General features: G+C 42.1%; 1 protein-coding gene across 1 annotated transcript in view; it reads right to left on the reverse strand.

Moving 5' to 3' along the window:
• LOC126334286 (NAD-dependent protein deacylase sirtuin-5, mitochondrial-like) overlaps positions 1–26,164 on the reverse strand; it is a 137,350-nt gene extending 111,186 nt beyond the window's left edge. The window contains exon 1 of the mRNA XM_049996820.1: positions 26,024–26,164. Within this exon, the coding sequence (XP_049852777.1) occupies positions 26,024–26,040 (17 nt within the window). The 5' untranslated portion in view covers positions 26,041–26,164. The remainder of the gene's footprint in view (positions 1–26,023) is intronic.
• Positions 26,165–26,406: the final 242 nt, after the last annotated feature.

A 26,406-nucleotide genomic window follows, 5' to 3' on the forward strand; every position in this document is an offset into this window, starting at 1 on the left:
CATGTTGTCATAGCTCCGCCAACTGTGTACCATGTATAAGGTCATTGCCAAATAAAGCCTGCTCCTGCAACACGAGGTAGTATAAAGACAGTACGGACAGTTTTGGTGGTGTTTCTTATTGGGAAAATTAGGGAGACTCAACATCAGGTTCTGCAGTCCGAAGCAGATCCGCATCCCTCAGGGCCCATTCGCATCTATCAGCCAGACATTCTATTACCTTGTGGAGATCCCATTAAATACACAGGTTTTGATCCACTGGAGCAGCCAGCCAGTGATCGACGCCGCTTGTACAGCCCAGTGCAAAAGTCTCATTGCCTGTACTGTACAAGCGTCATGTCCCACAGATTATAAGTCGTAAGGGATAGTCCGCGTTTTGTTGTATGATACACCCGCCACGACTTTGAGGTCTGTGTCGGGTTCTAAACTGACATTAACACGTTTTGATGCATTGGCTCTCACAGAAAACTAGACATCGCGCGGTGTAAATCATGTTGTTACTCCGACTACCATAACACGCCACAAACACTGGATGGTTTTAAATAAAAGACAGCCACAACGTAAGGAAACTGGAAGAGTTTGAGGCATTGTGGAGCGTTTCCAAACTGCTGTCCAAAGGTGACTGACGACCTCTACATTTAAACTCATCATTCACAGTGACAGGGTAGCTGATAGCGCTGTTTCCCATTTGATTGATTCCTCATACTATTGCCAAATACGCGATCACTGTTTCAGTGTTGGCCATCCCTGGAAGGTGTTGCCCCATCCACCAAGACTCTTTCTCCATCTCAAACAAGCGATGTCAGTCAACCATTATGTGGCAATCAACAGCGTACCAGTGGACAGATAGGGTGGAAAATATACTGTAATAATAAGCATCACAGTTGACAGTGTGATTAATTTTAGCAATTTAACCGTAATTTCAACCCTGACCAATGAAGCTGCAGAATGCTCCCCATTTTCTGTATCGTCGCTAAACAGCCCCTCCACTACTTTGCGAACACCATTGTGAATGCAAATAGATGACTGTGCAGCACGTTCATTCATTGTTAATTCTCGAACATATACACCAAAGAATATCAGACAGTGACCTACATATCTCTAACACTTCGATGATAATGAGTAATTTGCGATATTTCTCTATGTGGATGGGAGTCACAGAGCATTCTCGTATTCTTACGATAAAGCTAGAGACCGAAAGATCTCTTCGTACTGCCTTTGATCAACGCTCCCTGCAGCACTGGTACCGATTTCATCTGCAGCTGACCACGCGTAGACCGCTACATTCCACGTTTTGTGTAGGAACAGCGCGAACCGAAATATAATTGCTGTCCCGCACCGCATCCAAGACTTCTCCAGATCCGTGTATAGTGAACTGTTGTGATGATATAACGGACGGTTACGAACAAGAAATGAGTGGTTTTTATGAACGATGGAGCTCCAGACGGCCAGAGTTTGCAGCATTTTACGTAAATCAACTGCGCTATCAATTCTAAAGTATTGTTCTAGTGTCTGGGGTTATTACCAAGAAGGTATTGGTGAGAAAGAACGTAAACACAAGCGCTCCCAAGATTACACGTTTCTGCACCTAAAACCAACTATGATTTTAGATCGTTGCGGTTTCCGAGCTATTAGCTGCATTGAATGCAGCGCTGTTACTGTCCCATTGTAAGAACTATATTTCCAGCGCATGACATACATTTTCCTTGCAGGTTTCTCAACGATAAACTATGGTGACAGACTGTAAAATGAAAAACTACCTCCTTAAAACATCGATTCCGTGTGATACATATACAGTGTACAATATAGCTTTCCAGAGGTGTATGGCCCCCCAATGTTCACATCAGATCATAGTTCAGAAATTACACTATGCTCGCTTCAGTCCTATATAAAATGATGGTTAGTAACGGAGAATACCTCTTACAAAGAAATCGACAGACGCATAGCAACGATGTTTTACAAGTGAAATTACGCGTCATGCCGCCACTAACTCCGTAAACAAGACATCTGTCAAGCTGATGTATACACGGGGATTTCAGTACCTCACAATCACCTGTCGCTAACTTAGAATCACCGTTGTTAAGAAACTGAAGACTCGATTTTATGCCCAAGATGCGGCAGGGGAATGGAGTACAGTAGGACCCCTCTAATCCGACCTTGGATGGTCCGTCACTCAGGTTAGTCCGACCATGCTGTGCCGGCTTGTCACTGACTGGACGCCTGTCGGGCCATTGTTGCGGGGTCTATCGCTGTGCATGTTGTTATACTGTACGTTATTGTGCAGTTTCATCCTTTGTTGGGATTAAAAAACTTCGTTGCTTGCTTTATTCCGTGTTCTCTACCGTACTTTTTACTGTAGATTCACTGTGTGTACAGTTTGTTTTCGAACATGTCTGGATTCGAACGTAAACACGTACCTCTTTCACTAAATGGAAAATTAGCAGTGCTACAAAATCTGGACGAAAGAGATTCGCTCCAAAAAATTGCAAAGAAAGTGAAGGTAGGTGTTACGACAATTAAGGATTGGAGGAAGAATCGGAAAGTCATTGACTCCTATACAGTTACGACTGATGGTGAAGAATCGCAAAACATTAAAAAAGCCTAAACTTGAACTGCTTGATAACGAATTGTGGATGTGGTTTTGTCACGAAAGAAGGAAAGGAATTCCAATATCCGGGCCAATTCTCAAAGAAAAAGCGATAGTTTTGCACAAAAAACTGGAAGCCGAAAGTAAATTTGCTGCCAGTGAAGACTGGACTGATCCTTGGAAAACTCGTCAAAAATGTATCCCCGACTTTTTTCCAAGTAATTTGTTTTCGTTTTTACTGTAAAAACAATGCATACGGTATAGTCATTTATTAGTTTATACACACAGTAGTTAATTTCTTAGTAAAAAAATTACTTTTTTATACACAGTGCTATAAACATTTTTTTAGTTTACAGTATATATCGTTTATACGTTATTATGTACAGTACAGTACTGTAATTTGTTTGTCGTTTTTCCTTTTAAAACCAATACATATTAATACATATTACAGTGTGTGTAGACGTTTTTTAGTTAATATACTGTTTAACACTGTGTAAAAAACATCTTTTTATATTACTGTAGACATCTTTTAGTTCTTAAATCATTTAATTTTTTGTACTAAATGTCTTTTTATACTTTTTGCGATGAATATTAGATTTTTCGGATAATCCGACCTTTTTCTCGTTCCGACCATAGTCCCGGTCCCGAAGGCGACGGATTAGAGGGGTTCTACTGTACGTCGCACACATCGTTCGTCTAGAAGAATGGGTCGAAACAGAATAGAAGTCTTCTGATGACTGAGAGGTTTGCTGATAATGATCGCAAGCAGACAGTGGAGTCGCACACAGAATACGCAGTTGTGTGCGAGTCGAACGCTGGCTATCTCACACAACTGATGCATCCCGAAAAAACAACGGAAAAAAATAGTCAAATGATCTGTAGCAACATGTCCCTCTCTCTCTCTCTGGAATGGATCATCAGTGTACCGTTAAATCCTACCTCGTTACAGCTCCATCTCAACCGATCACTCCACCCACTCTCTGTCGTCCTTTACCGCATTTGCAAGTACGTTTAGCGGCAGATGGTTCTCTTTTTCCCAGGAAAGCATCAAAGCCAGCAGTCAACTCACTTGTATCACTATTACCTCGATAGACACATAGTAGAACGTTGCCTCGATGAAAAACAAAAGTCTGTTTCCCTGGTTCCTGGTGTGTACACCTCAGCGTTTTCCCGTATTCCTCTTGGGTTCCGATGTGGATGAACTGTTCTCCATCAGTCAGAAGACATGCAAGTGATCCTTCAATTTCCCCGCATTTAGGCGTATTTTCCCCCAATTTATACGTCTTTACCGTCATTTTTCGTAATATTACCGGTTTGTTTCACTTCTATTCGTGCTATCATGACATTGCTTCTCGTTCCGTGTTCTAAAATTGCTTGTAAATGTAGTACAGCTACCAACACCTAGCGAAAATGCAATATTTTTGTGGTCGGGCGGCATAGTATACCACTGTACCCGAATGCATCCAGTCGCCTCCAACTGCATATTCTACAGTTGCAGCACGATGACTCCGTTTTCTGTATGTTTTTGTCTGTGCATATCGTTAGCGATACTTGTGAGCACCTGTAGAAGCAAGACTGCATGTGACAGTATCATGGCCACTGCAATCGTGTTCTCTGCATCGGGTGGGTTCTAAGATGGTTACGGCTCTCTTTGTGCGACACAGTGGTACCTCACGCAAGGAAAAAAACTTATGAGACATGTCCACCCATTGCTGATTTTCGCTCAGTATTGTTTCGTATCGCCAACTTTCAGTTATTGGTGAGGTATTATACTTAATAGTAGTAGGGGATGCATGATAGATTCGCATTGAGCACCAGGCTTATAAAGTACGTGGGTGTTCCGACGACTGAAAATAAAAGTAACTATGCCCTGTCGTAAGGGAAGATATGGATTTGACACGGAAAACTGCGATAACCGTAAGGGAAACGAAAGATTTTTACACTGCTTGTGAAAGAACAATACAGGAGCCCTGTTGTATGATTAATAGTTTGCTGGACGTTGCCTTCCTCCAGTACAGATGACAAAATTTTGTGCAGAACGACGCGAAGGGCTTCGAGCAGTGGCCTCCAGCTCCAATGGAGCAATACGGTATATGTAATACGCTCGATGACAACACACAGACCCTACTGCTTTTCGATGTATTGGGAGAGAGAGACATGGTAAAGTCTTACAGAGGGTTCTATTACAAGGAGTGCTATAACTGGTTAAAGTTTGGAAGCAGATAGTTCTCTTAAAACTACACCGATTTTGCTCATCAAACTGATGGGAATCGCCAGCTTTAGGTGAAGGGTAAAGTTTAAATGTGTCTGTCACTAGTTTCGAGTTGTTTGCGAAATTTTTTCCCAGCAGGATAATACCAGTTGTATGGCATCGTCAATTTTTAGCTGTATTGCGTTTTTATGCCATCCTTGTGTATCGCCATGCATATAGTTGTGTAATTAGGCCCGATTTTTATGATTAATTGCATAATTAGGACTGATTTTTCTGTCAGTACCCAACTAAAATAAATAAAGGCTAATCATTCTCCCTGGACAGTTTCAGTGTGTTGGGGGGTGCACTTGAGCTTTCCTCCTGTAGGATGAGGGTTTGAGTTCCAGAAAGGGCACCATCATTTTTAATTCCCGGGTGGTGAGTAGGTTGGGACGTCAGCACAGCCCTAGGAAAACGAAATTCCCTCCAAAATTGGAAATTCCTGCGGGACAACGAAATTCCCGCCAAAATTGGAAATTCCTGCCAATAGAGTAGGTTGGGGGTAGGGGATGATTAATGAATAATCTTAATTAATTTGCATATCAATTTTATATCAAAATTGCACCGATGCCGCCACTACCCTACTACTGATAATGAATTGTAAAAATTTGTCTCGTTCTATATACAGAGATATACCTACAGAACTCAAAATAAATAAATAAATCTGTGCATACAAACATATCAATTATTTACCATTGTGCGCGTTTGACACTGTTACCTCCAGCTTTGTGTATCCATTTTTCTCACCGGTAATAAGCCTCAGGATTTCTCAAAATTCATGCAGGTTTGAGATCCACGCAGACGAAGTTGCAGGTTAAAGCTCGTACTTAATAAAGCTTCAGACCTTAACACTGCAGTTATATTCAGTGTAACTTGATGCTACAAATTGCTGTAACTGACCTTGCAGCATGTACCCAGGGTAGTGGTAGTGCTCAAACAGTATCATGAGAATTTTTAGACCCATTCTCAACAGCATGGACGGTACTGTGATCCATATTATACCGGTACCCGTGCAAGAACCAGACAGTGCAGCAACTGAAACCTGATAATCCGCAGCAATGTTCTGAATTTAGTTTTTTACGTTTCTAGCGTGGATCGAAGCTGATTACATGTGACTGGGCAATATTCTATTGAGTGACGAGGCACATTTTACAGTACAGGGTGCATGAAATACCCAGAATTGCCGAATTTGGGGTACTGTTAAACTGTGTCTTGCGTTCCTTGTACAGCTTGTGATTCCTGCTTCTGACGAATGCAAGTTGTGGAAACCATTGTTTTCGTGCAAGATGGGGCAACACCTCAATCGTTTGCCCAGTGAAAGATTTGTTTAATGCAATCTTCCTCAAAAGTGTTATCTCCAGCGGTTTTCCAGATGCATGACCTGCAAGGCCGCCTGTTCTCAATCCCTGTGGATTTTGGCTCTGGGGGTACCTAAAACATCACGTTTACCATGGCCATGTTCGGTGTCTACCTGATCTGAAGGCTGGTGTATACAGGACTCCTACAGTACTGCTGCAACCAATTGTCGATCTTTTCGTTTTATGGACGCAGCATCTCATCAACATCTCCGGTGCTCCTACTGAACAAATTGTGTAAGAGATGGTTAATAATAAAGTCAATATTATACCTTTATCATCTGTTTGGTCTTTTCTGTCAATGTTCCATTACTAATCCATTACATATGGAAACATTTCTGAATGTCTTTCTTGCATTCAAAGTTCCAGATTTACAACTGGTGACAAAAACTGGAACTATTTTTTTTTCCAGCGTATATCGGTTCCGCATTAACATATTAGAATATCTACCCACTTTTGCAGCCATACAATAATTACAGTCCCACTGGGCCACTGTTTTTTTCCTTTATTGAAGCTGACAGCAGTTTAATATGCCGCTCTACAGCCTATAGAAGAGTTAAAAAACATAATGAGAAGGTAACAAACGATAAACAACACGCGTTAAAACGGTGACTTATAAAAACTGTAAAATGGCAGAAAGTCGTGGAAGTTAAAATAGAAAAACGAGAGGTTGACGATGCTAATGAAGACACACAGTAAGTAGACAGGCACAATTTAAAAAAAAAAAAAAAACTCAGTAACAGACTGGTTTCTGTTCGCAAAAGATAAAAAAACACACCTAGCGACAGTATGGTTTCAGTTCACAACACTTAAAAAAGGGGTCGCACAACACTGAACACTCACTTAAACACAGCACTATAGAGGAGACATGAAGACAACACACCACAGGCTAAGGCAGATGGGGGTGGGGGAGAACCCGGACAGATGAGGGGAAACAAGGTGGGGAGAGGAAAAGCAAAAGGAGGGGCAGCCGATGGAGGGAGAGGACACATGAAAGAGGGGACTGGGCCTCAGTGAGTAGCTGCACTTTAATTATAATAAACCAGTATAAAAATAGCAGGTAAAAACGTTACCAGACTTTAATCTCTTCGCACACAAAATGGTACCATTCAATTGAAAAAAGGGAGAAAATTATTGAAGAATTAATTGTCAAACAAACAAACATATCGTGATAAAAGAGCTGTAACTGCTACTGCGAGAATAAATTAAAAGCGGCAACATCTGTCTTCGAGATATGGTACCACCAGACGTCATTAGGTAGCGGAACAAGCGAAAGTTCGACATTTGACAGACTCATGATTGCGGTCTTTTATTTTTGTATTAGTTGCCATTGTTACATGTGACCTGCACTGTAGAAGATAAGACCTTATTTTACAATTATTTTTATTGTGAAAATCCATAGTGCATTAATAGCCCTAAGACAGACAGTTGCGACAGTACCAACGAAAGTCATTAAGGTATGTGCTGATGGAAAGATTGAACAGAACTCGAGTTTTGCCGAAACGGAAACTGTTCAAGTCGTGCTCAAACACTGGCCTACCTAAGAACTGTATTGGTCGAGGTCACTGGAATTCGAGCTGTTAAAGGAAAATTCACACTAGCCATCAAGTCATGTCATGGCACATCCTGTCAAAACATTCTGCAATGCATTTCAAATGATGTCATCCACACTGGCCATCCCGTCATGTCACTTCGTGTCATGACACCGTCAAGGTTTGTCAGGAAGAAGGATTTGACAGCTAACGTCATCCGTCCATTGGTGATCATGTGACCTCGGAGCTCATGTCCTCATGATACACGGGCATGTGCAGATCTCAATACTTCGTTTCATTGTGGTTTTCGTGGTAATAAGTTGTTTGTTGTTCATTATTTCTTATAAATTGTTTCGTTTCGTTGTTTATTTTCTTAAAACTTATAATAAATGACGAAAGATTAACTGAGCAGCGAGGCGGCAATCTAAATAGTATGACATGAGGGCATTAAATTACTTGCCCTCTACTAAAAAATTACTGTGGGTAAAATTAGGTTGATTACTGGGTGGAATTTATTTGTATGTCAGGCATTTGTGATGTCTGCTAAAGAAGTGAACTGAAACCTTTGGACACTGCATTAGTGACAAAATGCATTACTTTGCGATAAGTACAGTAATGTATTAGAGCTGGATGTTTAAGTATTCATTTATGGCAGGCTTATTTATTGTTAAGTGGCTCCCTGGGTTGTGTGAAACAGTTTTGCAAGTACCAGTGATTAATGTTTATGTCTTTTCACTAGCTATCTCCAGGATAAATAAGGCATTACTAAAAGCCTATTACAAGATGTAAAGAAAACCTATAAATCTTGAAGGGAAAGATATTGAGGGAGATCTAACTATTGTACAAAAATTTGCCCTGGACTGGCAGCTAAACTTAGCCTTAACAAACCAGTTTTTCACGAGATGTCATGGCAGCTAATAAGACAGTGTTCCTTTTTGTAATTCTTGGTTCAGTAACAAATTTTTAAAAAAGCTGGTGCTTCGACTTTCCAAAATATAAAATGAAGATTCCTCTTCCTCAAGCTCCTTGTATAGCGTGTGAAATTCCCCTTCTGTACACGTAATGACATTTTTCGGACTAACACTCTTTTTTATGTTGTTTTACGTTTCTGTCTCCCTTCTCTATAGAAGCCTTACCTCCAGGCTGCAAATCGTTAGATTCCAATAAATGTCATTTTCCCACAGACGTAGACTCCAGCATCCACATATATAAGCTATGGCGTTGTGTACCATCCCATTTACATGGGATCCCAAAACCGAAGTTCGCAAAATCGACTTCCCATTACCGGTTCTGGGTGGTCATATAAACACTTCAAAATCGATTTTGGGAATCCGCTTTTAGTTGCCGGTTCGCAATTCCGCAATCGAATTTCGCGCCCATGTAAACGCAACCGGTTTTGAACGTACTAGGGCTGTAGGTTTCGTCTTGTTTTTAAAAATTTTCGGCTAATGTATACGGAGTCGCATTTTGTGCAGTGAAGGATAAGTAGAAATATTAGACTAAAGCTGTTTACGCCTCGTCTAATTGAAGAAAGATAGCGATCGTGCTGACTAAATCAGAAACTGTAACAGCTGTTTTCGGGGCGCTATATTTAATTGGGTAGCAATCCGCTTCAGACCTTAAAAAGGAAACACAACGGTGAAGAACGGTTTTCGACGTTCGGTTTTTGTTTTTCGGAAGATGCGTCGCATGTAAACGTGATGTATGTGCACTTCATGCGTAAAACAGTTGAAAATCATCTTGTGAAAATCGCAATTCCAGTGAAAAACTCGTTGACAGCTATGCGAGTTTGAGATCACGTGACTTGAATTGACCTGACGTGCCGCGACATGTGGGGCACTGTGAATACACCTTGACGTGACATTATAGGATAGCATACGATAAAAAAGGGGCAAAATAGGTTATAGATACGCAACAATAAAGAAGCGTGACTTGCGCTCTCCGAATCGAAATAATTATGATCTTTGTCTATTTGTATAAAAAGTATGAGCGTATTTTGTTTCATTGTCTTCTCGATTCTGATGTTCTAGCTGACGGACGCTTGTTGTTCCCGGTCCGTAAGTCATACAATTATCTGTAGCAATATTGGAATTTGTTTGAATGTATGTGAAACTACTGATTATAAAATGTGTTTTTGTCAGTGAATTGATTTAGTAACGTAATAATTAAATGTCACCCTGGCCATTTTTTGTAGGCACATTGTTATAGCGACGCCATTAATGATGAAAATGATATAAGCCCTTTTAATAGTCATTTCATGCTAAAAGTGTTAAAAAGAATAATCTCAATAAATGGAAAACTGCGTCTTGTAATATTTTCCCATTCATACTAGGCCAGAGGTACAGTTTTTTTTGTCAACAGGAATTTATATAAATGCTCACGCTGCCGTTGTACATAGGCAACTATCCTGGAGCATCAAGCCTCACAGGAAAAAAAATTAAGCATTGTGTTTAATGGATTATCGAGTGATATTAAAAAAAGATTTTTAATCCATCATGAGTAACACGGATGTCTTCACGTTGGAATACGTATGATATTTCTGGCGATAGCGCCGTGAGAAAATTTAGTCGTGGCTTTTAACAAACATAAAAGAGTATTTTCAAAACCATTTCATACAATAGGAATAACGGCACAGTTATCGTTGTATGAATTAACATCATTTTCAAAAAGTTACGCGATAACTGGCGCCCAACGTGGGGCTCGATGTTCCAGAAAATTTATGTATGTGGAAAAATATATTATTAATATAAGAAAATTAATGGTTTATATGTAATCTGTTTCATGTGTACGAGGATAATAATTTTCGATGTAAAGTGAAACGAAAGACCTTGAACCCACTACAGATTTGAATAAGAATAAAGATGACAATAAAAACGAAGGAAAGGACTTCTGAAAATATCTCTTGATTTGTGTGTCGTGTAGTTTGCCAGTATTCATGGTTCGTACCGCGTGGTAGTGTTTTGCAAACAGTAAGTCCAGTAAGCAAGAAAATTTGTATTTGCTGTAAATTTGTGTGGAATTAGACATTTTAGATTGTGTTATTATTATTTTTTTGTGGTGGGTGAAAGTAATTGTGATAGAACAATGTCTCGTTCAGAATCCATGAGATTACGTAGCAAGACTAGGAGAGAAGTTGATATGGAAGCAGATTCACGAGAGGGTAGTGATAACGAATTGGAGGAAATCCACATGGGATCTACATCCAATAGAAATATACAAGAAAATATTACGGGTCATGAAACAGAAACTGTACTCAGCGCGCAGAAATCTAGCGCGGCGTTCATATCAGCGTGTTGCCAACTGTTGCGGGTTAAACAGCCGCGTCCACAATTAAGCAAACAGTTACGTGCGCCGCGCAGGGTTACGGCGCCGTAACTGCAATCTTAAAGCAGTTAGATCAGTTCCTGAAACAGCAGGAGGAGAAAGAAAGAGAGAGGGAAAGAATACAGTCAGAAATGTGGAGAAAGCATGAGGAGAGAGAAAAGGAGATGGAAAACAGAATATATGAACAGCTTATAGCCGAGCGGTTCTAGACGCTTCAGTCTGGAACCGAGCGACCGCTACGGTTGCAGATTCGAATCCTGCCTCGGGCATGGATGTATGTAATGTCCTTGGGTTAGTTAGGTTTAAGTAGTTCTAAGCTCTAGGGGACTGATGACCTCCGATGTTAAGTCCCATAGTGCTCAGAGCCATTTGAACCATTTTTTGAACAGCTTATAAGTTCCGAAGACATGAAAGCAGACATAGCCAGTTTGAAACAAGTGTACTAAGAATTGCCAAATTTGGTAGCTAGTCTAACAACAGACGTACAAAATCTGCAGACAGAGTAGGTTAGCATGAAGGAAGATATTCAGAACATAACCGAGAGAGTAGAAATTATAGCGATAGGAAATAAGGAAAGAATACAGAATTGCCTCGTGGAACATACCAAAAAGGTCGTAGAAAAAGTAGAAAGATGGATAAATAACAAAGAGAAACAGGTAAACGATAAAATACAAACAGGAGTGACACGCCAAATTCGCGCAGTTCACTCAGCTAGTCAAATCAGTTAGACAGAACAGGGAAGAGTAAATAACATGAGAATGGAGGACAATTATGGACCTGCTTCTCATGTTTCACACGAAAATACGCCGTTCTCTGCCACCTATAACAGAATTTGGGGGGTACAGGCAGGAACGTGCAGTGCTAACAGTGCAATGTTACATGATGAGGGGGCTGTGCCTGCTGTATCTTCAGGAAAAATATTCATCTTGTCGTGTTTATAAAGAGATTTCGAAATATACTGCCCAGAGCATGGACCGAGAAACAAAATATTCAGTTTATTGTTTCGCACATAGTAGGAGATGCTGCTCTATGGGTGACAGATGCAGCTGAAAATAGCTACACATGTGAACAATTTGAGACATTTCTAAAGAAGTACTGGTCACCTTGCATCCAGAAAAGACTTAGAAAAGAAGTCCAGAGGCATATAGTCCTAAACAAGGAAGTCTAAGAAAGTATATCGAAAAATACACTCCTGGAAATTGAAATAAGAACACCGTGAATTCATTGTCCCAGGTAGGGGAAACTTTATTGACACATTCCTGGGGTCAGATACATCACATGATCACACTGACAGAACCACAGGCACATAGACACAGGCAACAGAGCATGCACAATGTCGGCACTAGTACAGTGTATATCCACCTTTCGCAGCAATGCAGGCTGCTATTCTCCCATGGAGACGATCGTAGAGATGCTGGATGTAGTCCTGTGGAACGGCTTGCCATGCCATTTCCACCTGGCGCCTCAGTTGGACCAGCGTTCGTGCTGGACGTGCAGACCGCGTGAGACGACGCTTCATCCAGTCCCAAACATGCTCAATGGGGGACAGATCCGGAGATCTTGCTGGCCAGGGTAGTTGACTTACACCTTCTAGAGCACGTTGGGTGGCACGGGATACATGCGGACGTGCATTGTCCTGTTGGAACAGCAAGTTCCCTTGCCGGTCTAGGAATGGTAGAACGATGGGTTCGATGACGGTTTGGATGTACCGTGCACTATTCAGTGTCCCCTCGACGATCACCAGAGGTGTACGGCCAGTGTAGGAGATCGCTCCCAACACCATGATGCCGGGTGTTAGCCCTGTGTGCCTCGGTCGTATGCAGTCCTGATTGTGGCGCTCACCTGCAAAGCGCCAAACACGCATACGACCATCATTGGCGCCAAGGCAGAAGCGACTCTCATCGCTGAAGACGACACGTCTCCATTCGTCCCTCCATTCACGCCTGTCGCGACACCATTGGAGGCGGGCTGCACGATGTTGGGGCGTGAGCGGAAGACGGCCTAACGGTGTGCGGGACCGTAGCCCAGCTTCATGGAGACGGTTGCGAATGGTCCTCGCCGATACCCCAGGAGCAACAGTGTCCCTAATTTGCTGGGAAGTGGCGGTGCGGTCCCCTACGGCACTGCGTAGGATCCTACGGGCTTGGCGTGCATCCGTGTGTCGCTGCGGTCCGGTCCCAGGTCGACGGGCACGTGCACCTTCCGCCGACCACTGGCGACAACATCGATGTACTGTGGAGACCTCATGCCCCACGTGTTGAGCAATTCGGCGGTACGTCCACCCGGCCTCCCGCATGCCCACTACACGCCCTCGCTCAAAGTCCGTCAACTGCACACGTCCACGCTGTCGCGGCATGCTACCAGTGTTAAAGACTGCGATGGAGCTCCGTATGCCACGGCAGACTGGCTGACACTGACGGCGGCGGTGCACAAATGCTGCGCAGCTAGCGCCATTCGACGGCCAACACCGCGGTTCCTGGTGTGTCCGCTGTGCCGTGCGTGTGATCATTGCTTGTACAGCCCTCTCGCAGTGTCCGGAGCAAGTATGGTGGGTCTGACACACCGGTGTCAATGTGTTCTTTTTTCCATTTCCAGGAGTGTATATTAACAAAACGCGATATTGGGAAGAACCGATCTCAAATTGTGATATGATCAGGCTATGAAAAGCCAGATTTCCACCACATATTAGAGAGAAATTAATCCATGTACCAGGCAATAATTTGGATAACTTCTTGTCTATCTTGGATTCAATAGATTTAATCCAGGAAGACTTAAAGCTGCAAAGTAGCAATGGAAATGGTTTTGAATATAAGGAAAAGAACAATAATAGACAAAATGATTGGGACAATTGAGGGAATTGTTCTAATGGGCGAAACCACAATGGTAAACTTTAGAACGGAAATCAGTCATTTAATGGTCATCCGAATGATGACAAAGGTAATAACAATAGACAGGCTTGGGAAAAAGTTCGCCTCAATACAGGAGAAAACGAAGATATGAGGAAAGGTTTGGCACAGGAGGTGGCAATCAACAGCCGTTGAGAGACGCAGGGCCACAGGGGAAGAATAGGTTTACAATGCCCTGGTATCCGAGACAGAATAATATAGGAAGATACTCGAACAACAGCAATAACAGGAACGAACATGGTCAAGCAGGTACTTCAAACAACCCGGCTTGCAGAATGAGAATCAAAGTGTGAGAATAGTTGGTGTGACGAATGACAATCGTCCTACATCAACGGATTCGACAAACTAAAGACGGCCGTGGGACGGAGGGAGAGCTCACAAGAGAGTAAGGAGAAACATGATGTGTTAAATATGTTAAGATATAACGATGGTGTTGGAATGAAGGAGAAACTTTTGTCTGAGAATAAGAGATGTAAACAAGTAGATAATGAGCTGGTACAGACTGTGGTTCAAGCTAAAGTTCTTAGTGTGCCTGTCGATATCATGATTGATGCAGAAGCTACGGTTAATGTGATGAGTTATGATTTCCATAAGAAATTGTACGAACTGCATAAAGTACCAGTGTTGCCAGTTCAGAATTGCAATGTGTCGGGTGCCATTGGTGCCCAAGAGCAGGTGAAGAGCCAAGTACAGGTGGATGTATTTATGAGAAATGGGGCATTCAATTGCACGTTCCAAGTTGTGAAGAGATTGAGAGTCGCCTATATTCTGGGTAGGGAGTTTTTGAGAGGAGAGAATGCCCATATGGACCTCTTTCAAGGTATTTGCAGTTTAGAGAGTGGTGGAGTAAGAGTGAAATTGGAATTGCTGCGCGCTAAAGCTATACATTGCAAGTATTGTCAGAATGTTAAAGTGAAATGTAACCTGCCAAGAATAATGCATATACAGCAGTGTTTTGGGGAGCGAGATTATAATCATCACGGTGAAGAGAATGATAGTACCAGAGAGTCCTGTCAGTCAATAAAAGATAAAGGAGAGGAATCCTTGTATCTGACACCAGAGCAACATTTACAATTATCTCAGCTATTGAAGGAACGTATAGAGGTATTCTTGGAGAGACCATGGGTCATCAGAGGTTATACGTATAATATTGATGTGATACCACACAAAACATTTTGTAACGCTACTAACTCCGTTTCATGGTCGAAGAAGGAGGCAGTGAAACTAGAGATACATAAGATGCTAGAATGGGGAATAATTGAGCCGTCAATGTCCCATTACAGCAGCCCGTTACTAGAGATAGTGGAAAAATACGTCTGGTGTTAGATGCTTGTGACATTAATGTTTCAGTAAGGAGTAGGCCAGAGAATTTGGAGGAACAGTTACAAAAGTTCTTTGGAGTGAAGTATCTTTCCTTCATTGATTTGCGATTTTCATGTTGGCAAATCCCTTTGACAGAACAGTCGAGAAAGTATACAGCTTTCATTTTCGCTGGTCGGAGTTAACAGTTTAAAGTACTTCCATTCGGTTTAAATACGAGTGCTGGAGTATTCATAGCAGCTCTTGATCCGGTGTTAGATCCAGAGTTGTTTGATAGAGTCACCGTATATGTGGATGATATTTTGATTGCGACTCCCACATGGGAAGAGCATATGGAGATAATAAATAGAATATTGAGGAAATTCGAACAGGGTGGAGTCACTGCCATGCTAAGCAAGTCAAAATTCGGTAGAGAATAGAGAAAATTTCTTGAATATGTCATTTCACCTCTTGGCATTGTGCCACATGAAAAGAAAATACAAGCTGTAAAGAATTCCCCATCGCCTAGGACCAATAGGAAATTAAAACACTATTGGGCGCAATGTCTTCCTTCCGGCGTTTTGTAACCAATAAGCCACTAAAAGAGTGATATGTTGTTAAATCTGCTCAAGAAAAATATAGTTTGGCAGTGGAATTCCGCCTCGAGAGAGAGTTCAATAGAATCAAGCGAGCGTTAGTCAACTCAGGTATTCTGTATCACCCCGACATGGAGAAAGATTTTTGTATTGCTACTGATGCATCTTCGACAGGACTAAGAGCTTGTCTGTTCCAAATGGATGAAACAGACGGCGAACAACAGATTAACATGACGGTGCCCTGTGATGGCCAATGTGTCTGGCTTTAACACGTAAATTCTTCTCGCTGCCAACTTACGTGATCAAATGACATTGTATGTAATGGACCTGACGCTTTAGTTATAAATTGTTTAATGATTTGTTTCATTCCAGTGATAAGTAATCTGACACGTCGATTTGCTAATGTCTGCACTATTATTTTTCCTTTTTTTCGTTTCTTCCGTTCAGGCTCCTTGGTAGTCTCAGCACAATGTTGTGGTTGCACCAGCCTAGTTACACCCCAACATACAAGGGCATTTTGGGCATACTGTACATCTCCAGAAGATTCTCTGTCTAAGACTGCAATCTCTGTAAAGAACCATGCAGTCTAGTTGTAGATCTGGCTAGATATCGCACTTGAATGTATTTTCTTCAGTAGGCACCACATGGTTCTAAATTAAAAGTTTTCTAAATATAATACACTAAATTATCCCAGTCACATCTAGGGATGGCTTTCAGGATATCGTCATATGACTGATGGTTTCAGAAAACATGTTGGTTGTCACTGAGAAAGAGGTTACGTTCCAGATACGTAATTATATGTGTCTAGAAAATACAATAATTTGGAACACGCTTTCTCGTGGTGGCATCCTTGTTTAAATACTCTTCCCAGATCAGATTCGAAGAAAAACTCGAGCTTCCCATCACGTTTGTCGGAATATCGCCGTGTGGCGAGGGATTGCGTCGATGTCTATGAAGTATGTGGTACTCTTTGGAACCATTGACTGAAACAAAAATTTATTGAATTTCTTTCTCGTCTCTCCATCTTGTGAACCCATGTCATGCAGTACTAAATTACAATCACTGGTCTGGTTCAAACTAATGTTGCACACTGTGATCTGTGATCTCTGTGGCCACTCTGATGCAGTGGCAGCCAACCGGTGTAGAATTTCAACTTGTTCCAATTCCACCAACGTCACAAAACCTCAAATTATTTTTTGGGGATGAAGCTTTTTGATACAACAGGTTCAGAAAATATATTATAATGTTAACTATTCTGTAAACACTTTTTATGAATGGAAATTATAAGTAAAAAGGCATTTTATACGTACCACACTTCAGCTGATTATTAATGAGCGGTGCACTTAACCGAAGATCTTCTTAGTGATAGAGGATGTCGAAACCAACATCTTTCAGCCGTCAAGTTTCCAACCTTATTTTATTTGGCAACCAGTTTCAGCGTTTCACTATGCCATCTTCAGGCCCCTGACCGACGTCTAGGAAGAATCTACCTCGGTTGCGATCAAAACAGGGGTCAGCAATACTAGTTCAAAAATGGTTCAAATGGCTCTGAGCACTATGGGACTTAACATCTTAGGTCATCAGTCCCCTAGAACTTAGAACTACTTAAACCTAACTAACCTAAGGACATCACACAACACCCAGCCATCACGAGGCAGAGAAAATCCCTGACCCCACCGGGAGCAATACTAGTATTAGCAGACTATCGCTATAGTGAATCGCCAGATGATGGTGGAAGTGATCACTAAATCTACTAATAGCAGTATTGCTGGCCCCTGCTTTGATCACAGCCGAGGTAGATACTTCCTACACGTCGGTCAGGGGCCTGAAGATGACGTAGTAAAACGCTGAAACTGGTTGCCAAATAAAATAAGGTTGGAAACTTGATGGCTGAAAAGTGTTTTTAATTTGACATCCTCTACTGAACGGCCGAGTCCCGCAATCATCTCTAAAAAGATGGACATACATAGTTCTTAGTGATAGGTGAGCTGAAGATGCAGCTTAGAATCTCTTGCTTCCAACTTTTTTCGCTGCAAATTTTGAAATTGTGGCGTCCGAATCGATACCTGTAGCTACATTATTTTCAGTTGACAAAATCAGTAAATAAATTATAATGTTAACTATTTTGTAAACATTTTTTTATGAATGGAAATTATTGGACCTTAAATAACTCTTTATTGATTTGAGTTTTGAAGAACTCCTCTCATAGAACGCTAGTGAAAAATATGAAATTAAGAACAATCTTAACGCCTAAATAAGGTTTGGAAAACATTTAGAAAATTCACATCAAAACAACGAACTGTAAGAATCTTAAAGATGTCCAACAAAGATATATTCTTTTGAAAATTCCGTAACTGGCAGAAATCTCATCATAACAGTCAAGTAAACGTTTTACAATCTTGGGAAGTTCTGCTCCTCCGGTTTTAACCAGATTGCTGGCTTATCAAACAGCAAAACGATCTGATATAAGTTCCATTGTTTTGCAACGTGTATCGATTTCTTATAGAAATCTGTAGATGCTCTTTAACATTGGTCTTCTCAGTTCTTGGAGCTGAGTCCCTTTTGTACTATTCTTTCCAAGCATCATTTTCTTCTTTCTGGTATTTCTACTTTTATCTATAGGAATACACATCTCATTACGTTTTCTTCGCAAATCGAAGTGCGTCGTCAAGAAGATAATTTCTCGTGTCTTTCAAAAAGAGTTTTAGATTTCTTCATCTATATCTACATATTAATCTCCAACTCACGATTAACTGCTTGGCAGAGGGTTCATCAAACCACCTTCAAGTTCTCAGAATCAGATTTTCACTCTGAAACGGATTGTGCGCTGATATGAAACTTCCTGGCAGATTAAAACTGTTTGCCGGACCGCGACTCGAACTCGGCACCTTTGCCCCTCGCGGGCAAGTGCTCTACTATCTGAGCTACCCAAGCACAACTCATGCCCCCTACTCACAGCTTTACTTCTACAGTACCTCGTTTCCTACTTTCCAAACTTTACAAAAGCTCTCCTGCGAATATTGCAGAAGTAGCACTCCTGAAAGAAAGGATGAATAACACCTATTGTCCGTTCTTCTGGAATTCATTCTTGATTCAAAATTAAACAGATAAGTTTATTTATCCGTTTGTGTAAAGTAATGCCCCCTCTCCCTAGACGCTCAGCAATTATTCCGTCATTTTCTTGAGATTTTGATTTTTTGAAAGTTTACCACCCTCTGTACTTCTACAAGAGTAGGCTCTTCTTTTTTGGTTCCACTGTATGGTATATAGATTGCTCCCCATCAGTGCGATCACCCTCCAGTACGTCTTTAAAATACCCTCTCTATCTGTCCATCATTTTCTCCTTCTCTATCAGCAGATTTCCATCTTAATCCTTGAAGCCAACTACACTCCTGGAAATTGAAATAAGAACACCGTGAATTCATTGTCCCAGGAAGGGGAAACTTTATTGACACATTCCTGGGGTCAGATACATCACATGATCACACTGACAGAACCACAGGCACATAGACACAGGCAACAGAGCATGCACAATGTCGGCACTAGTACAGTGTATATCCACCTTTCGCAGCAATGCAGGCTGCTATTCTCCCATGGAGACGATCGTAGAGATGCTGGATGTAGTCCTGTGGAACGGCTTGCCATGCCATTTCCACCTGGCGCCTCAGTTGGACCAGCGTTCGTGCTGGACGTGCAGACCGCGTGAGACGACGCTTCATCCAGTCCCAAACATGCTCAATGGGGGCAGATCCGGAGATCTTGCTGGCCAGGGTAGTTGACTTACACCTTCTAGAGCACGTTGGGTGGCACGGGATACATGCGGACGTGCATTGTCCTGTTGGAACAGCAAGTTCCCTTGCCGGTCTAGGAATGGTAGAACGATGGGTTCGATGACGGTTTGGGTGCACCGTGCACTATTCAGTGTCCCCTCGACGATCACCAGAGGTGTACGGCTAGTGTAGGAGATCGCTCCCAACACCATGATGCCGGGTGTTGGCCCTGTGTGCCCCGGTCGTATGCAGTCCTGATTGTGGCGCTCACCTGCACGGTGCCAAACACGCATACGACCATCATTGGCGCCAAGGCAGAAGCGACTCTCATCGCTGAAGACGACATGTCTCCATTCGTCCCTCCATTCACGCCTGTCGCGACACCACTGGAGGCGGGCTGCACGATGTTGGGGCGTGAGCGGAAGACGGCCTAACGGTGTGCGGGACCGTAGCCCAGCTTCATGGAGACGGATGCGGTCCGGTCCCAGGTCGACGGGCACGTGCACCTTCCGCCGACCACTGGCGACAACATCGATGTACTGTGGAGACCTCACGCCCCACGTGTTGAGCAATTCGGCGGTACGTCCACCCGGCCTCCCGCATGCCCACTATACGCCCTCGCTCAAAGTCCGTCAGCTGTACATACGGTTCACGTCCACGCTGTCGCGGCATGCTACCAGTGTTAAAGACTGCGATGGAGCTCCGTATGCCACGGCAGACTGGCTGACACTGACGGCGGCGGTGCACAAATGCTGCGCAGCTAGCGCCATTCGACGGCCAACACCGCGGTTCCTGGTGTGTCCGCTGTGCCGTGCGTGTGATCATTGCTTGTACAGCCCTCTCGCAGTGTCCGGAGCAAGTATGGTGGGTCTGTCACACCGGTGTCAATGTGTTCTTTTTTCCATTTCCAGGAGTGTATTTTGGGTTTATGCCATAGTGTTCCTACCCCTAAACTTCTTATAAAGCATTTTACTCTCATTTCTATTGCAATGCTCTCTCCTTTTAAGCTTCTATTTTCTTTCTTCTACATTCACTTGCGTTTCTATCCTCTTTTCGTTATACATAGCCTGTTTAAGTCTCGTATTTCGTTGGAGACATTTTAGTCTTGTTTCTTTCTTCCGTTGCAAAAAATGTTCAAATGTGTGTGAGTTCTTAAGGGAGCAAATTGCAGAGGTCATCGGTCCCTAGGCTTACACACTACGTAAACTAACTTAAACTAACCTATGCTAAGAACAACACACACACTCATGTCCGAGGGAGGACTCGAACCTCCGGCGGGAGGGGACGCGCAGTCAGTGATAGGGCGCCTCCAGCCGCGCAGCCACTACGCGCGGCTCTTCTGTTGCGCACTCCCCATTTCTAGGTGTTCTATATTCCCCTATGATATCCTTTGCCACAGTTACCTTATCATTCTTAATATGAGGGCGTTCTGAAAACTAATGCCACTCAATTATTTATTCTGTTCTCAATATTGGTTGAGGTACTGCACGTCATGGATATTACTCAATCGACTTTCCCGCTTCGTTGACACACACTGTAAGCCTCTGCTGCTAGAGGGCTCCAAATTACAGCGTGTAACATGACTGCACGTAACATAATTATGTCGGTGCGTGAGAAACAGCATGCTATAATCGAGTTTCGATTTCGAAGAGTTTGTCCACACATGGAACACCCTCTCCTTGAGCATGACAATGACAGACCACACATGAGTCTTGGACCACTGTCAATCACAGAGTCTTGACTTGGCACCATTCGATTTTCATATGTTTCCAAAAGTTAAAGAACACCTTCGAGGACTTCACGTTAATAGTGATGAAGCGATGCAAGCAGAGTGAGGCTGTGGCTCCATCAACAAAGTCAAACATTTTGCAAACAAACTGGACTCTCGTTGGGAGAAATGATCGCCAGGACGCCTACGTCGATAAATAAGTAGGCAGACATGAGGAACAAAGATGTAGAACGTTAATGTCGTTTGTATTATTTAAAAAACTTTCAGGGCTTTCACATAAAAACTCGGAGGCACCGCTTTTCAGCACGCCCTCTTACACGCCCCCTATGTCATTAACGTGCCACAATATCTGTAATGTCTGTTTCAGTTTACTTAGATTTTCCTCTGTCTTCCAGTTTTCCTGCATTCCATTTCAGCATTCTCATACTCGTAGTTTTCGCGTTATATGCCACAGCACCCCACCACCTCACTTCTTCAGTTTCAAGATAGAGGTCTAAGTTGGCACCCTGAAGCACGCATACCAACATATAGTCAATTTGATTTGTATCATTCGTTCCTGGAATTTTCCCGGTTCCTTTGTGAATATTTCTTCTTGGGAAACATGTGTTTACTACATGTAGTTTGGTGAAAGCCTTATATCACAGTCACTATGTTTCATTTTTCAACAAAATAACAGATCCAGATAAGTGGGATAAAGAAGCCTCTAGTACTGCTCGGTGATTTAAAATCATGATGCAAGTCAGTTCATTGCAGATAATTTTCTTCTCATTGACACCTTATACAGGGTGTTTCAAAAATGACCGGTATATTTGAAACGGCAATAAAAACTAAACGAGCAGCGATAGAAATACACCGTTTGTTGCAATATGCTTGGGACAACAGTACATTTTCAGGCGGACAAACTTTCGAAATTACAGTAGTTACAATTTTCAACAACAGATGGCACTGCAAGTGATGTGAAAAATATAGAAGACAACACAGTCTGTGGGTGCGCCATTCTGTACGTCGTCTTTCTGCTGTAAGCGTGTGCTGTTCACAACGTGCAAGTGTGCTGTGGACAACATGGTTTATTCCTTAGAACAGAGGATTTTTCTGGTGTTGGAATTCCACCGCCTAGAACACAGTGTTTTTGCAACAAGATGAAGTTTTCAACGGAGGTTTAAGGTAACCAAAGGACCGAAAAGCGATACAATAAAGGATCTGTTTGAAAAATTTCAACGGACTGGGAACGTGACGGATGAACGTGCTGGAAAGGTAGGGCGACCGCGTACGGCAACCACAGAGGGCAACGCGCAGCTAGTGCAGCAGGTGACCCAACAGCGGCCTCGGGTTTCCGTTCGCCGTGTTGCAGCTGCGGTCCAAATGACGCCAACGTCCACGTATCGTCTCATGCGCCAGAGTTTACATCTCTATCCATACAAAATTCAAACGCGGCAACCCCTCAGCGCCGCTACCATTGCTGTACGAAAGACATTCGCTAACGATATAGTGCACAGGATTGATGACGGCGATATGCATGGGGCAGCATTTGGTTTACTGACGAAGCTTATTTTTACCTGGAAGGCTTCGTCAATAAGCAGAACTGGCGCATATGGGGAACCGAAAAGCCCCATGTTGCAGTCCCATCATCCCTGCATCCTCAAAAAGTACTGGTCTGGGCCGCCATTTCTTCCAAAGGAATCATTGGCCCATTTTTCAGATCCGAAACGATTACTGCATCACGCTATCTGGACATTCTTCGTGAATTTGTGGCGGTACAAACTGCCTTAGACGACACTGCGAACATCTCGTGGTTTATGCAAGATGGTGCCCGGCCACATCGCACGGCCGACGTCTTTAATTTCCTGAATGAATATTTCGATGATCATGTGATTGCTTTGGGCTATCCGAAACATACAGGAGGCGGCGTGGATTGGCCTCCCTATTCGCCAGACATGAACCCCTGTGACTTCTTTCTGTGGGTACACTTGAAAGACCAGGTGTACCGCCAGAATCCAGAAACAATTGAACAGCTGAAGCAGTACCTCTCATCTGCATGTGAAGCCATTCCGCCAGACACGTTGTCAAAGATTTCGGGTAATTTCATTCAGAGACTACGCCATATTATTGCTACGCATGGTGGATATGTGGAAAATATCGTACTATAGAGTTTCCCAGACCGCAGCGCCATCTGTTGTTGACAATTGTAATTACTGTAATTTCGAAAGTTTGTCTGCCTGAAAATGTACTGTTGTCCCAAACATATTGCAACAAACGGTGTATTTCTATCGCTGCTCGTTTAGTTTGTATTGCCGTTTCAAATATACCGGTCATTTTTGAAACACCCTGTATATACCATTAGTATAAAGGGGAAACGTTGTTAGGAAAACTTTCAAGGAGTTATTGACCAATTTACTTCAAATTTTTACACGATACTGTGTTAGAAATTCGGACGATTGTAGATATATTTCTTTCAAGAACATTATACTGGTTTTCTGTCAAAATTAACTGGCAGGAAGAAAATGCTGATGTGCAGTGAATTCTTTTCCTTTCGTGTAGTCGGATTTAGTCATGATAAAAGAACATTTGAACCGGAAGGCAATTTTATGAGAAATAATAATTTGAAACAAAAGTTGAATGCACAACAATGTGCTGTTTTGTCCCCTTCTCGACCGTTGGTTTTAACAGAACACTTGTGTATTACGAAAGACGTACTTACGGTTTATCACGTTAATGATTGGAATACTACTTGGACTACGCAGTTTGAACCGTCCGGAACTTTGTAATGTTATTATTGTAATGCTGCAATGCTACCCGTCCACAGATTAAAACTATGCGAAATAATGTCATTGGAGTTGTTCTCCTCGCAGATCCAGCAACTGGAGTTGTGTCTCTCATAGCCAGTATACCAATGATCCCAATCCATTTAACCATTCATTTTAAGTGACTTCGATTCCCAAGGTTTCGTTCGCAGTAACAGCACACAAAGCTCAAAGTCAGACATTAAAATACGTTGTAATTTATTTACGATCAGTGCGTTTTTCCCATGGCCAGTTTGCATACAGCCCTTTCACAATTTAGTAATACAGAAAACTAGTTCATACTCTTAGTACAAAGTATCCAGCATCAAAAAAATATGTTGCATATTCTGAAGTTTTGTACGTGTATTCTGCACAATTTGCAAAACAATTAAATAAAATAACAAACAAAAACGAAAAAAACACTCATATTCTACATGATTTATTATAAATTCGAGTTCCATAGCTTGAAAGCGGGCGAAGTCGCTACGAGGAGCCGGAATTTGCGTCCCGGTACAATTTCCAGGAATACTCCCTATTAGGACTCATGTCCAATTCATATACATATTTAGGAATTGTAAGGCATTGCCAGGTTCGCTGGTTTGGTGTATAGCAAGCCAGAGTTTACGACATTGGCTAACGAGTAACAAAATTTAATGAATTCCAGGAAATGCTGAAAACCAAACATGACGGAATTCCAAGAATATGGGGAGGAGTCATGGCCGACACATGGATGAACCAATAACTAAACGTCCTATAGGCATGAAGCTGAAGTCAACAGAAAAACAGATATTGTAAGAATTTACTCTAAATTTTTGTACTGAGTAATGGGATCGTTGTACAATAGGTTAACTTGGATTCTGTTGTTTTTGGAACTTTTAAATGTATATAATTTTGATCAATATGAACAGTGTTACTCAGAAAGTCTACTCTACAGAAAAAGATTGCTATGAATCATTTTTCTGTTTTTTCCCCTTTAAGATCAGAGCTTGTGTTTGTGTATATTTACGGAGAAATGCCTCACAAAAGTTTTGACGATTTATTATTACATGGACTTCAGACGGGATATTGGGAAATTGTAAAACTCTTTGAACTTATTTTGACTATCCTGTCTCCAGCACCTCAGTTGTGAGAAGCTTTTCAGCCATTAAAAGGATAAAAAAGAGTGTGTATGTAGTTCACAAACTAAAGAACAGCTTACAAAGTTAATTCTATTGTTAACTAAAAAGGAGCGCTTGGGGCGGCTGATATCTTTGGCCGAAAAACTGATTTCATATTTAAAGAAGACATTTTGTTCTTTTGTAACAGCTTAACTTAACGAAAAGTTCATTATACGCCACCACTATACGCCTACATCATATTTGAATCTAGTGCTGGTACCTGCATCATATTTTATCTAGTGTCGATATTGCGTTACTATCATTTACATCTACAGTTGTTATTTCTACATCTATTGTGATCACATTCCCGCTATACTGCCATATACTGATTGGTACACGATGTTCAAATGTGTGTGAAATCTTATGGGACTTAACTACTAAGGTCATCAGTCCCTAAGCTTACACACTACTTAACCTAAATTATCCTAAGGAACAACACACACACACCCATGCCCGAGGGAGGACTCGAACCTCCGCCGGTACCAGCCGCGCAGTCAATGACTGCAACGCCCTTGAGACCGCTCGTCTAATCCCGCGCGGCGGTACACGATGTAACTGCAGGGTACTCACTTGGTATTAAAGTAATCTACCACAGATTTAAGCATTATGGAGATTCTATAGATTTAGTTTCAAGCTTTGCCTACAAAAATGAAACCAATATTTTCGAAAAAAAGCATGATGGATAACATGTGAGCTATAGGGACGTATGACTATTACCAGTAGTTGTTTAAGTAGCTTACCGTCGGGACGTCGTCATTTAGTCGTGTTGCAATAACTCGGGTTTCCAGCCCAGCCGTCCTCAGTATACAATGTTTGCTGGTCACTTTTTATAACACGAGGCATTCGCGCTACTCCCATATGTCACTAATTGAACGTGTTACTTGGCCCGCTGCAGGCAGACATCGCAAACTCATACAATATGTATTCGCTTTCCGCCGTCGCCCTTGAACCTATCTTGTCCCACGGAGTATTGTCTAAGCATGTGACATTGTAAATGAGTTTCTTAATGGTGTAGACGAGAGTCGTTAAACTGGAAGGCTGAGAACAATTATTCGGAAAAAAACTGTTATGGATATGTGGATGACTAACAAGAGAAGGCCATCGACATTGGGATCACGGATTT

The sequence above is a fragment of the Schistocerca gregaria genome, chromosome 2 (genome assembly GCF_023897955.1).
Source record: "Schistocerca gregaria isolate iqSchGreg1 chromosome 2, iqSchGreg1.2, whole genome shotgun sequence".
In the NCBI taxonomy this organism is placed as follows: Eukaryota; Metazoa; Arthropoda; class Insecta; order Orthoptera; family Acrididae; genus Schistocerca; species Schistocerca gregaria.